General features: G+C 35.2%; 2 protein-coding genes across 3 annotated transcripts in view; one reads left to right on the plus strand and one right to left on the minus strand.

Moving 5' to 3' along the window:
* Window positions 1-9,515, plus strand: part of LOC137623302 (uncharacterized) — a 34,330-nt gene extending 24,815 nt beyond the window's left edge. For both annotated transcript variants that reach the window (XM_068354098.1, XM_068354099.1), the window contains one exon: window positions 5,549-9,515. In XM_068354098.1, coding sequence (XP_068210199.1) covers window positions 5,549-8,715 — 3,167 coding nt within the window. In that variant the 3' untranslated portion in view covers window positions 8,716-9,515. The remainder of the gene's footprint in view (window positions 1-5,548) is intronic.
* Window positions 9,516-13,919: 4,404 nt separating this feature from the next.
* LOC137623608 (zinc finger BED domain-containing protein 5-like) lies at window positions 13,920-14,285 on the minus strand. The gene has a single exon (XM_068354443.1). The coding sequence runs from the start codon at window positions 14,283-14,285 to the stop codon at window positions 13,920-13,922; it is 366 nt and encodes a 121-aa protein (XP_068210544.1).
* Between the last annotated feature and the right edge of the window lie 431 nt (window positions 14,286-14,716).

The raw sequence follows: 14,716 nt of genomic DNA on the forward strand, positions 1-14,716 counted from the left end.
TGAAAGACCGCAAGACGAACCCAACCTCAATCAGAGTTGATTTCGAAAGAGCCGCTATTACTAGTATAAGGAAGATAGTTCCAGATGCTATTGTTTATGGATGTTTTTTCCATTTTGGTCAATGTCTGTGGCGTAAAATCCAGTCGTTGGGTTTACAATCCTGGCATACTGAAACCAGTAATGCATTTATCATAAAGCAATTTCAGGCATTGGCATTTGTTCCCTCTGATTATGTACATGCTTTTTTTGAAGAGCTTCTTGCATCTCTAACGGAAGAAACAGAATGTGTTCTCGACGAATTTTTGACGTATTTTGAAGTGACCTGGTTAGGTGTAGTTCAACGTGGACGACGACGTAAACCATGTTATGAAATTCAGCTATGGTCTATTCATAGTCGTGTTGCAGATGACTTGCCACGCACGAATAATGCACTTGAAGGGTGGCATAATGCTTTTAACAGAAGAATGGTGATTAAGCATGCATCTGTAGAAAAATTGGTTAACAAACTGAAAAAAGAACAAGCAAATACAGAAATGTTGTAAGCGCAACTAAACAATGGGAGAGGGATTGGAAAGCAGAACATAAAATATGTTAGAATCAACGAAAGATTGAAGAACCTGGTCACAAACTTTCATCCCGATCAAAGGAAACAATTTTTAAGAGCAGTTGCAAATAATTTGTAACACTTTTTAGAACTATGTTGTTATTAAAAGATAAATTTTGTGTTCAATATCTGTGGTACCACTTTTTAGAATTAAATTTTTTTGCTCATTATTTTTTCTGTATCACCCTTTTATTGAATAAATTGTTTTACATAAATTTGTAGTTGTACAATTGAACCATGTTATGATTCATTATTATAATAAATAATAAATAATGAATAAAAAAATAAAATAAAACAATAAAAAAATAAAAAATAAGAAAATAAAAAAATAGAAAAAAAATAAAAATAAGAAAAAAATATAATGATAATGATAAAGGGAATTTCACATAGTAAAGCTATGCTAATTAAGCTTAGATGCAATGAATGTTGGATATCTGTTGGTAAAGTGGTGCATTTCCAGTCGAAGGAATATATAAATAAATTAATTTCATAAACAACAAGAAACATAATCTTTATGGGTGAACAAAGAAAATTATGAATAATGTATATGAATTATCAGGAAATAATAAATAAATGAAGATGTATATATATAACTAAATGAAATAAGTCGTCGACATTTTGTCCTACTCTAACAAATGTCTACATTTTGTCGGTCGACATTTTGTCCATCGACATTATGTCCGTCGACATTATGTACGTCGACGTTATGTCCGTCGGCATTTTGTCTGCGCACCGTTTAAACATATCCAACACCTAAGTGAAATTATCCTAATAACTTTGCAAATTTTTTGAGTGGCATACTAATATATATTTCTTCCCTTACAGGTGATAAATATGTATGTACTTTGAGAATGTTGTTTATGTAAGAAAAGATTCTATTTTAATGCATTCGTTGTTGTATTTTATTTTTGTCTATACAAATAAATACGTAAAATGTATTTTCGTCTTATTCGCCCCACAAGTAGTCGAATGAATGAATGATTTAAAGTTTTCAGGCATCCTGACATCTAAGGTCATTGACGCCGGTAACATTTAATTTATGTATACAAAAATAAAAAAATGAAATAAAATAAAAAATTAAAGAGTATTCAATTAAAATCATAAAAATTGAATGTCATAAAAGTTAAATATTTTTCAGAAGACCTGCTTCTGAAAGAAATCTAAAAATGCCACTTGCATGGTAGACAAGTAGTCGAATAAAACTAGCCAGTCTTTTAATTTTTTTCCTAAAATAAAATACTTGAATTTACTCCTATGTGTGAACATACTAGTAATAAATAAATTCCACTTTGTTCTCACGAATACAAACCTTGACGCTTCTATAGTCAGTACTGACATATTCCCTGCAGGGGACAGGAAGCCCTAAGTTAGTTCCAAACTTAGTGGATATGACGCATAACGGTAGTGTCATATATTCATGTGGTCTGGGTGACCATATAGAATCTGAGTCAAGATAAAGGCACTTATACAAACCAACAGATATAGTACTTTCAAGTACTTCTCTGGTAAACTTCCAATAGGACGACATGGCTGAGCCCAAAAACCGGATTTTGAGCAAAGCGAAAAATCTATTTTTGGGTGATATGGCCATGTCGTCCTGATGGACCCACCCTCCTTTCTAAAAAGGGAGTATACATATATGTAACAAATCCCCACCCGAAACTACTCTATCTGTGACTATCCATGCTTAATTGCAACAATGAATAGTTACGCCGTAGTATAGGCCGTGGGGCATACAGCAATATTGTTCACTTTTATTTGACCCACCCTGCAACTATCCAATTTTTTTTATATGTTATTCAGTATGTTCTTAGCTAGAAAAAAATACAATGTTCTCCAAAAATAACTTGCACATTAATTAGTAATTACTAATTATTAGCCTCCTAATATTCAACAGAATTTAGTTCAATTTCTTGCCACTAGATGGCTCTGCACAGGTTCTTATCCAATAAGAGCATTAGAAACGGAATCTCGTGCTGTTGCCACATCTCTAATGCGCGTTGCCATATTTCTCTCAGATGCGGAAGATAGCGTGTTTTAAAAGGTACAATTCCACTTTACATCATCATAACTCAACATTATCTCAACTCAAGACATCAAATTCTTTTCCGTTTCTGGTATTTTGCTGTAGTGTTGGTTAAAAAGGTTCGTAACTCAGTTTCGTTGATCAATATTGCATATATATATATATATATGTATGTGTATGTATATGTGTATATGTATATATGTATGTATGTATGTATGTATATATATATATATATATATATATGTGTGTGTATATATATATATGTATATATATATGTGTGTGTATGTAAATATATATATATATATATATATATATATATATATATATATATATATATATATATATATACATATGTGTGTGTGTGTATATATATGTATATATATATATGTATATATATATATGTATATGTATATGTATGTATATATATATGTATGTATGTATGTATGTATATATATATGTATGTATATATATGTATGTATGTATATGTATATATATATATGTATGCATGTATATGTATATGTATGTATATATATATATATATATATATATATATATATATATATATATATATATATATATATATATATATATATATATATAGATGAAGATAGCTTGATACAAGACACCGATTCTGATGATGACATTGACGAGGAAGGCGAGCTATGAGTAAGTTGAAAAGGATTATAATCAGGCACGATTTTTAGCATGAGGTTGAGCATGAGCATGGACTGAAATGGACATTACTAACAATTTTGATTTTAAGAAAAATGTCTTTTACAAAAAGTTACTTTAAATGAGAAAAAAAAACACTTTTTATCTAGCACAAACGGAAACTGTATCAGCATTAGGCATATTCCCTGATAGAGAAGAAGACTAATTTTTTAAAACTATATTATGTCATTTGTAAAAAAATAAAATGTCTATATAATTGTATACTTATCTTAATATCATAGTCTTTCTTTTAAGATATCCTTTTTGGTAAACCATGGACAGAAATTGTGAAAAAAACATTCCTTCAGTGGAGAAAATGTGAATTTCATAGGTTAATGTATTTCGCCTGTAGTGGGTTAATGTGCAACTTTACAGAGGAGAACATTGCATTTTTGGAAAGAGCACCCCAAAATTACATTAGAACAAGTGTTTTCAGGTAGTTGCGAGGAGGGTCAATCAAACTTCATTATTTAGGCATCTTTTGTCAGCATGCCCCACGGCCTAGTAGTACAGGAAGGGGATGCACCGGGTAACCTTGATGACGACTCCCCTTCATTTTCGCCACCCTTTCCCCTCAGAACAAAAACTATATTCGGGGTGAAGATTGACTGGTGTTGTATCTAGAAATACGTCTCCTGATATGCGATATCCTTAAGAGTTATTTTAAGGATACTCGCGCCAGGAGTTAGAATTCTGGAGACCTGTGGTCAATTCTCTGGGAGGATCACAGTAGCCAAATATCCCTTAGAAGGCTGCCTAAAGGAACCTTCCATCAGGACGACATGGCCATACCACCCAAAAAGTAGATATTTTGCTTTGCTCAAAATCCGTTTATGAATTAAGCTATACAGGGCCGGGTATATCCAGGCAGTCGGGAATAACACACTTTATGCATTTTGTCTAGCCCTTGTATAGCTATGTACAGGGGCCTAACTCACTTTTTTTTGGATTTGGACTATGTAGCCTGGGGTATAGCTAGGAGTTGGGGTATAACACATGTTTTATGGATTTGGGCTGTATACCCCTAGGAATAGCAAGGCGTTAGGGCCTAATACACGTTTTACGGATTTGGGCTATATAGGCCTTGGTATAGCCAAGTGCTGGGCATACCACACATTTTATGGATTTCGACTAACTCTAGTATAACTAGGGACTGGGGCTTAACACAATTTTTGGATTTGGGCTATACAGCCCTTGGGTTTAGCTAGGCATTGGGACCAATCACACGTCTTACATATTTGGTTTGTGTAGCCAGGGCTTACACAGTGTATAACTATGCATCGAGGTCTAACAAACATTTCACAAATTTGGGCTGTATAGCCCCAATATAGCCAGTCATTGGTAAGACACGTTTTAAAGATTTGGGCCATATAGCCCCTGATATAGCCAGGCACTGGGGGAAGGATTTGCGCTATACAGTCTCTCATATAGGCAAGTGCTGGGGCCTACCATGTATTTTATGGATTTGGGCTAGTTTTAGTATAGCCACCCACTAAAGCCTAACACCCGTTTTATGGACTTGGGCTATGTGACACATTCTTCCTTGTATAATCCAAACTTGCTGATATTTCCCATCGTTGCCTCTGGCACATTTCACGCTCAAAATCAAAACCTTACTATACACCCTCCCATAATAGTATTTAATTCCCCTATAATTTGTCCATCATTTCTACATCCTTTCCGATATCACAGTACCATGATCATTCCTCTCTCTGATTCCTTGGGAATTTACCCTCATCTGGATACATATAACCACCTTCACCAAAGAACTATGATAATAAAGCTCTGTGTAAAAATAGTCCAGTAGGTAATGAAACATGCATTTGGATGTACCATCCACAAACCCAGGGCTAGCATTTCTTACCACTAGCTCCCATGAGTATATAAAGCATGTAGGTACCACCACTCCAAGATTTGTATTGGAATGTAAACATTACTATTGTATGGATTTCTTGTCATCCTTTTGTATGACATTCTTTCTTTGTGTGTGTGTGTGTGTGTGTGTGTGTGTGTGTGTGTGTGTGTGTGTGTGTGTGTGTATTTGTGGACGTACTTGCATATGTGAAGAAAAACGTTAAAACATTTAATGTTAACTTGAAATTATCCTCAAATATTTTACAGCTGAACAAATTACAATATGAAAAATAATTCATACAAATGGAAATAACATTCCAACATAATAATCATGCAACTTTCATCACTTACAGGTGGTGGTAACCAGGTCGAATCACAGGAAGACTTTGAAGGCGACTTTATCAAAACAAAATCTCCTCACTGCAATAACTTGAATAATAAAGAAAAACTTCTGGGGAGATTCAACAAGAGCTTAACCAAATTGGAAAGTTGTTTTTCGAAAAATGATTTCGCTGCTGCCAATTCCTCTTGTTTAGCTTTCCTTAGTGACGAAAAGGTCAGTTTGAAAGGCATAAATAGTGACAGAAAAGGAGAATACTGGTGTTATCCATCCATCCGTTGTAGGAACTGTAGCACATTAAGCACCAATTTCCAGAAATGCAAAAATAATCTGGGAAAACTTGAAAAAAACTGTTTGCTCACGCAAAATTTCACTGGCACGGAAATTCCAAATAATCTTGGATATGCACTCATCCCTTTCTTACCCTGGAACTGTGAAATCGGGAATAACTTTAAAGAAAAAATGGACCTATTATTGCGCTTGTATAACATCAACAGAAAACTCCCACTATACTGTGGTCACCTAATATGTAATGAAACTAAATCTGCGTTTCCTATACCCATTTTAAGACTGAATGAGCCCACGCATCACGCCTGCAGCAACACACTGACTGAGCTTCAGACCAATCCCACTTGCTACAGAGAAAAGAATGAATTTTGCTTTTATGCATTTAAAGGCCCAAGCAATAGTAATTCAATTGTATTTATCAGTAAAGACACCAAGATGATTTCTGACACTGAGAAATTAGTGTACATTTTACGGAATTTTACTGATTTTCAAAGCAATGAGAGGTGTGAATATCCTCTGAACTACATAAAGAAAAGTACACACAACTTCTTGTATGAGAAAACTTACTTTTTCTGTTACACAAAGTCAAATAACTACAATGATAAAGACTTGTGGCACATAAGAAAAATTACAGAGACCGCAAGGCTTGTCGAATTAAATGAAAATGTTACGGATTCCATCAAGTCTAACGTGATTCTTCAGAGATTAATTTTTGCAGAAACCAATATCAGTATTAAAACATACAAAACAATCATAAACTTGAACTACACTTTCAAACACTATACAAACGAGTTCCACATTCCAGTCTTTACTGCAAATCATACAAAAATAGAAACACTGGAAGATATCATCAATGAAAATATGAACATTACAAACAATCAATATTTTACTAAAGTTGAAGATACTGTATCAATATGGGGTCACAGGAATTGGATAACTTTCTATAACTGCTCACTAAAGTATCAAGAAGACAGTAAAGATCTACTCCTCTTCATTTACAATGGTACCTTAGATTATGAGTATATTTGCAATGATGATACAGGTGTCCTCTTGACTTCCATTAGAAGGGAAAATGTCACCTTGCTCCAATCCCATAATTTTTTCCGCGGCTGTCGTGATCAAGGAATAAATAAACAAACCGATGAAGACTGCAAACGTGATCTGGAGACAGCTACAGACTATGAAACACGGTTCTTTCACTTCTTAGTCTATCCAAAAAACATGGACAAGTCTGCTGTAAAACTACTTGGCGAGAAAATTAATGATAAAGAAACGAGGATCTTCGAAAAAGAATTTAAAGATAACACACACCCTTCAGTTGTCGGTGGCCTCACAAAAATACTTAAGAATGAGACCAATTCGGGAGATTTTGATACTAAGGGGCAGACAGAATCCAGACAAAAAACTCTGCAGATATTTATCCTTGCCAGTCTCTCAAACAATACTGAATGTGTGAAAACTCTTGTGGAAGGTAGTTTTTCAATTGATATAAACCCAAATGGTACGACAGAGAATCTACAGCCAGTCCCAAAGTATGTGATAGGTCCAATTCCATTTGATATCACTGCTGAAATGTGTTTAAAAATCCTCCCCATTGATGTTAATGAAGATTTGTTAAGGATACAAAATAATACAATGCTCCGTGTTAACAAATTCTGGCCCACTTGCATGTACAATAAGTTGATTGCATGGAATGAAAATACAAACGCTACAAAAGTAGTCCCAGAGTGGGATTACCTCCCATTACCATGTAAGGCGATGGAAATGGGACTCTTTCTTCTGTGTTGTGCTATTACCTTCATAACAATATCTGGGAACATAATAGTTATCACAGTTATGACTTTTTCAGGATTAGTTAAAAAGCATGTTTATATGATATATACTTCAGTGGCCGCAGCTGATCTGCTCCTTGGTGTTACCACAGCTTCACTGGCACTTCGCGATACCTATGACCTTATGAACGGGTATCTTACGATCTACGATTTGAGTGATGATGGGCCTTGGGCACCCTTTGGTACATTTGCTAATTATCAACCAAAAGGATTCCAACAAACTAGATTTCCGAGATATGGATGGCCAGCATATTGTGCAATTGCAATGAATATCTCAATCCTGTCCTCATTAATGTCTCTGGCTTTACTTGGTATTTTAATTCTTCCGCTTTCCATAAAGATACTTACTTTTGAAAATCTAAGGAATGAAGAAAAGGATGAGAGTCAAAGACAAACTCAAAATCTCAATCAAAGTAACAGCAATCAATGTGACAACTTCAAAAGATGGCTCTTCTATTTTGATAACAATAAGACTATAAAGATTGGAATATGCATCATATGGGTTTGGAATATCATTTTGGCATTTCTGATTAACGCTGGTTCAAACCTTCAGGAGAATTCTGATAACAAGCCACAAGATTACACATTAACTGGCTTCTTTGATCCTGTTACAAAGCTTACTCTAAATACTGGGAGGGGCAAATCTAACTTATCATCAACTGCATTCTACCTTCAGACTCTAGTTGCTAGTGTAGCAGGAGTAATAATTGTGGCTATTTTAACAACATTAGCAATCATTTTCAGCATACGAAGATCAAGAGTACCGAGTAATATAACATCAAATAATCATTTGCAGCATGTCAAACACTTTAGTGCAATTTCTAGATCATTCATGCTGATGGTCATACTTTTTCTAATATCATGTGCGCCAATAGCTTCTGTCATATTAGCTAACAGCGTGACGGTTAACATCTCTGAAAACTTCCCATTGCTTCACTTCATAATCTGGTGGCTCTGCATGGCAGGATCATCCTGGAACTGGCTGATTTATTGCTTCCGAAGAAGATATTTCAAGGACGAAGCAAAGAAACTACTTCAAAAGTTATGTGATTCTGTATAATGTAGTTGAAATCAAAATGAAATAAGTTCCCATTTAGTAAGAATGACAAAGCGCACAGAGAATGAGGTTTTGAATAAAAACAAGAACGAAACCGGATATTCACGACCAACCTCACCATCCTTGTGAGCTAACTATGGGGGTCTGAGGGACTCTATATGTCTATCTGCTGAGTAATCAGCAGCCATTGCCTGGCCCTCCCTGGTCCTAACTTGGGCAGAGAGGGGCTTGGGCGCTGATCATATGTATATATGGTCAGAATTGTCCTGCTTGCCAGGGCAATGTCACTGTCCCTTGTCTCTGCCATTCATGAGCGGCTTTTAAACCTTTAACCAAACTCATCCAAAGCACCTTTTCAGGAGAAAACGTATAATTTGGTACATCAAAGAAAGGTACCTAACAGCATCTCTTTGACTGAAGTTCAGTCAAAGTTTTCCCTTAATTCCAAAAGCTAAAGTTTCATAAAAGGTAGAACGACTGTTAGATTTCTTAAAGATTTGGACTTACAAATACCATATATACCCTGGAGAGAAAAAAAAATTGATAGGAAGTTCGCGGTAAAAATATGCTGTATTTATCCGTATTTTAGTAAAATACACGTGACCGTAATTTTACCATACATTGTTATTATCTTTAACGGGTTGGTGACTGTAATATCACTCCTTTACGTCAATATATCCGTTTTTAAAACTGTAAAAATCCTGGAATAAATGTTGCCAGGAATTTATCCTTTTATTATTGCAAATTTCTAAGTGTAGTACAAATTCTTTAGCCAAAAGATTTTTAGCTTGCTCCATTCCCTATTAATATTTCAAGACAAAAATAAATGGATGGTGAAATAAAACACTTGGAATATGAGGTTTGGATTTGATTAAAAACACAAATTTTCCTTATAATAATAATTGCTTCCATAATGATGATTATTATTAATCTTACAATCATCTAAGTCAATATAGACTAAGTGGAAACTGGTATTTTCTTACCAAAACCCTTTATTAATAATACACGGGCAGAAAGAGCTTTCTCAGCTGTAATTAACAAATAACTAAGCAAAACACTTTGCTCCGGCAAATCTTAATTCATAGTATATACAGAAATAAGAAATGCGTTTTTCAAAATGGATAAAAATTGATAATTCAAGATATAAAATAAGAGATCAAATTGGAATTTGCTATCCACACATCTGGGACTATAGATTGCTTCGTGACATTTCCCTATGACAGACTTCACCTTTATATCATCTTGCTTCTTTTCAGTTATCATAGTAAATTAATCAGTTCTGAGGGCGCCAAAAGAATCATCCCGATTTCTGAGTTGCCAGCAACTAAATTAATATCTAAAAAACCTGTTTTCTTAAATATTGTGGTCAACGATACGTCATTATTGTTTTAGGTCAAATGATTAAGAGATTTCAGGTAAACCTGGAAATAAATGTGCTTTCAGATATCTGTATTTCATTAACCTTAGAGAGAGAGAGAGAGAGAGAGAGAGAGAGAGAGAGAGAGAGAGAGAGAGAGAGAGAGAGAGAGAGAATTGGATTTAGGTGCTGGGGAATGTTAGGTCATTCAGCCCATCTAAGGTAAAACCCTATGTATCTTATAAGGTAAAAGTTAATAGCAAGATGAAAGAAAGGAGGCAAGATCTGAGATAAATAGAAGATATAAAGTTGTGGTGGCCGTTGTGGTAACGTCCCTGACTGATGAACGCCAGACTGGGGTTCGGGTCCAGCTCAAACTCGTTAGTTTCTTTGGTCGCAGTAACAACACCAACAAAAATAACAAAATTGCACACTATATCTGCAGTTGTATGCTTAATAAAATATACCCCAAAAATTTAACAATTAAGTCAAATTTAAGGTTAAATTTCTTCCACTAGACTTTGAAATTCAACTGCTGGATGCCTGAATATCTGTTGGTTTAGACCACCCTGGGATTATCTAATGTTGTACACCATACTCTCCCAAATACTTTTTTCTCATCATAATTAACACTTTTAAAAGTTTCGATTAACGAAAATCATGACCAAACAAAACAAAAATAATCAATGGGGCTTTTATGAAAGAGACAACCTCATTATCAACTATGCTTCTTGAGCAAAGGAATCTACTGTCCCTTTTTTAGCTGCATCAAAGTGACCAGAAATCGAGAAAGCTGGACTTTTTTTTTTTTTTTTTTTTTTAGTCTACAGCAAAACTAAAAGCTTTCATTAATATGATGCAGGATGCTAAAGTACAAAATGGATGATAGAAAGTAAAAGAGATGATATGGATATACCCAGGCCAAGAAAAACAATCTATTCCTTGTGCTCTCAAAAGTGCTGGGAATTTTCATACAATAATAAGTGGTGAGGCAGAATATTACCATTTGATTAAAACATGGAAAGAAAACTCCATTCACAACGACCTCAATGGACTTTAGGTTTAATATGTCCTACCTATAACTGACATCAGTCTGTGAAGATGGAAAAGGAAGGATATTCTATAGGAACTCAATCTTCTGTCACTGGCGATATTTTGATGATTGGTTATAATGGATGCAAATATGAATGATCGAGTTAAGGAGCTAAAGGATATTTTAAAACGTTGGAGAGGTAATTGAAAAAATGGAAAAAGTGAGAGCAATTGGTAGGCTTACAAGCAAAATGTTGCTAGTTTGCAATTATGAAGGAAAGGTTCCAAAAATATAGGAAAGGAGAGATTGTATGGAAAAAGGCGGCTGAGGTGTTTGCATAAATCACAGGTGCAAAGTATTACTTAAAGGGGCACTTAATAAAACACAGGCCTCCGCGCGGCATCTTATTTCTCGACCTTTTGCCCGACCTTGACCTTGACATTAACATGTATCAATTGGCGTGGATTTTCAAACACTCACACATGAACCAAGTTTGAAGTCTCTGTGACAACAATGGCCAAATTCATGGCTGATTACGTGAATTGGACCTTTTACTTGACCATGACCTTGACCTTCTAAAATTTAATCATTTCCAGCTTTTTACATAAAAGTTAATTCCTGTAAGTTTCATTGCTCTACGATTAAAATTGTGGCCAGGAAGCTGTTCACTAACAAACTGGGTAAAACAACCACCTTCCAACTTCGTTGGCGGAGGTAATAAATCTGAAAGAGAAATTAAATAAAGGAGGATTGATGACAGAAAGGAAGTGAGAATTTAAAAAGTGTAATGTGTATGGATAAAGTGCACTCTAGGAAACCACTGTGAGAAGTTTGGTATAGGAATAAAAAGCCATATTTGCAATTGTCAGACTTATGATTGACCAGTGAGTGATTTTCTTCAGAGGGGTGAAGGGTAAAGGTAATTTACTAGGAGCAACAAGGTTTCTTTATTAAAGGCGAGACAGCTTCTGCATTGGTACTAAACAGAGTCTGAGACACAAGTAATTGTTTCCATGGATATTTGATATTCTTATGGATGAAGCAATGTGAGAGACTAGAGAAATAGCAGAGATATACTTAACTTTACTTTAACCGTTTCGCTGCCCTAGCAAAGTGGTATTCATTAGAACGGTCTTCATGAGAGATATCCAATAGATATGAACACCTAGGGTCTGTGTGGTCTTGAAAGATTTTGCTACATCAGATATTTTGTTGAATTCATCAATGGCAGTGAAAGGGTTAAGGAATGTTTTCCTGGTCCTATCACACAGAAAAACCATAAGCTCTAAAGGACCTACAAGATAGGATTTGTCGAATACATTCTTAGATATGGGCTAAGGCACCAGCCACCTGTTGCGATACTACCTCTAGAGTTATCCCGTCTTTCGCCTGGCCAGATAGTACTACATCGGATCGCTCTCGGGTTACGGCTCATTTTCCCTTTGCTTACACACACCGAATAGTCTATTCTATTCATTACATTTTCTCGTCTTTCCTTATACTAATGACAATACTAAGATAACACAAAGATTCTACAACACTCAAGAGGTTAACTACTGCACTATAATTGTTCCATGGCTACTTTCCTCTCGGTAAGGGCAGAAGAGACTCTTTAGCTATGGTATGCCGCACTTCTAAGAGAAAGACATTACAAATCAATCTATTGTTCTATAGAATTGGGTAGTGCCATATCCTCAGTATCATGGACTTACACTGTCTAGGGTTAGGTGTCTCTTGCTTGAGGGTACACTCAGAAGCAGTATTCTATTTGTATTCTTATTTCCTTTCCTCACTGGGCTATTTTCCCTGTTGGGGTCTTTCTCCTTTTAGCATCATAATAATAATAACAATAAAGTATCACACAGCGTATGCTAAGTTAGTCATTTCCACATTATCGAAGCACTTAGAAAACAAGAAAGTATTTAGTTTGATCTTTAAAGCCTTAACATATCTTCAGTCTTTTGGATCAATTCCATACCCTGAATGTAAACTTAAGATAACTGAATCTCTTCTCAGACATCTACCTAGAATTAGCGCATGATGCAAATTATAAGGCATGAAGTTGCACAAACACAAACTTCAAAGTATGATTGCAAGAAGGTTGAGGAGAGTAGCCCTCAACATCTAGATCTCTGCATTGATAGTTTACTAAACTATATAAATCTCCTTTAAAAGTTTAGGCGGGATTATTGATTGAAAATTTGCTTTTGAGGAACACAATCAGTATCTTTATATTTCTATTACAAAAACAAAATTGCCATATTGAGATAGACTGATCAGCGAAAATGTTAAAAGACCTTCTAAACAAGACAGTTACTTTGAGTCACGTGGTTTGGAGAGTTTAAACAGTTACTTTGAGTCACGTGGTTTGGAGAGTTTAATCACAAATCGGACAATTCTCAAAGACTGTTTCAGCAAAATCAAAAAAAAAATATATATATAGAAATAAATTCAATGGAGCTAAAAGGTGTATTACTCATTCAAAAACTTATCTGACCTTTGGATATGACAAATCTAGTAAATATATAATTCTGAAATGAAGTTATATTATAGGGAATAATAATTAACTGCCAGAACCATGACCTGCAGTACCTACACACCCAACTGCTACCACCAGCTGTTTCTGAATGTTCATGCACAGGATCATGTTCCCTTACCAGAATGCCCATTCCACAAAGTGTGATGGGTGAAGTTGTAGATTATCAACCAGCTTCTTGATTCTTGGTTTTGTTTCACTAAAGCTCCCCAAAGGTCATGCTTCACATCCAGTCTGTTATGATATTTTCTTTTATGTGAAGTGCTTGGGAGAATGCAGCCTTACATGAATAAGTTAAGGGAAATGGCAGGAGGTGGCGAAAAACTGTCACATATGTTAGGATATGAAGCTGCCATTGATGACCAGAATACTGTGAGTGACTCGTGTTCAAACTTTATCTTGGCTCCTGAATCTTCTTGAAGTGCCAATAGCTCAGTCTGACAATCATCATTGTCATCAGAAATGCATGTACCTGCAGCAGTGAAGGGAAACCTTACAAGCAGAGAGTTTTGCCTTTGGGGATCTAGGAAGTACCTTTTAACTTCCCCTTCTAAGGCCTCAAGATGTTGGGTAATCAAGTTGTGTGTGGCAGCATCACATTCGCTTGCCATTTGTGATACTTTTTTCAACATTGCCAAGTTTCCCATTCCAACTTTTTACCTCCAATTCTTCATTTTATGAATGAAAGCTTTGATTTTGTATACAAAATCTATAATAAAAATCCCTTTCCCTTGGAATTCCAGGTTGAATTTATTCAACTGTCTAAATATGTCAACAAGGTAGGCAAGTTGCACCATGAAGCCATCTATAGACTATACTGACTGTACATCTTGCCGGTTTTGTGTCCTGGGAAAGAAGGTTATCTCTTGTCTCGAGCTAATATACACGCCGAGTTACGTTTCCTTTGGATAGGCAGCAAACTGTTGTATTCCTATCTTGGAAGAGTTAGTTTCTTATAAAGGAGTGTATTAAGAATACTACTATTTATAAAGTTAGCTGTCTTTATAATGCTATTGAGAATTCTGTAATAATAAGGGTAGTGTTTTTGATGCAAGATCTTACCTGTGGATCATGCAGT

Source organism: Palaemon carinicauda, chromosome 30 (genome assembly GCF_036898095.1).
Source record: "Palaemon carinicauda isolate YSFRI2023 chromosome 30, ASM3689809v2, whole genome shotgun sequence".
NCBI lineage: Eukaryota > Metazoa > Arthropoda > Malacostraca > Decapoda > Palaemonidae > Palaemon > Palaemon carinicauda.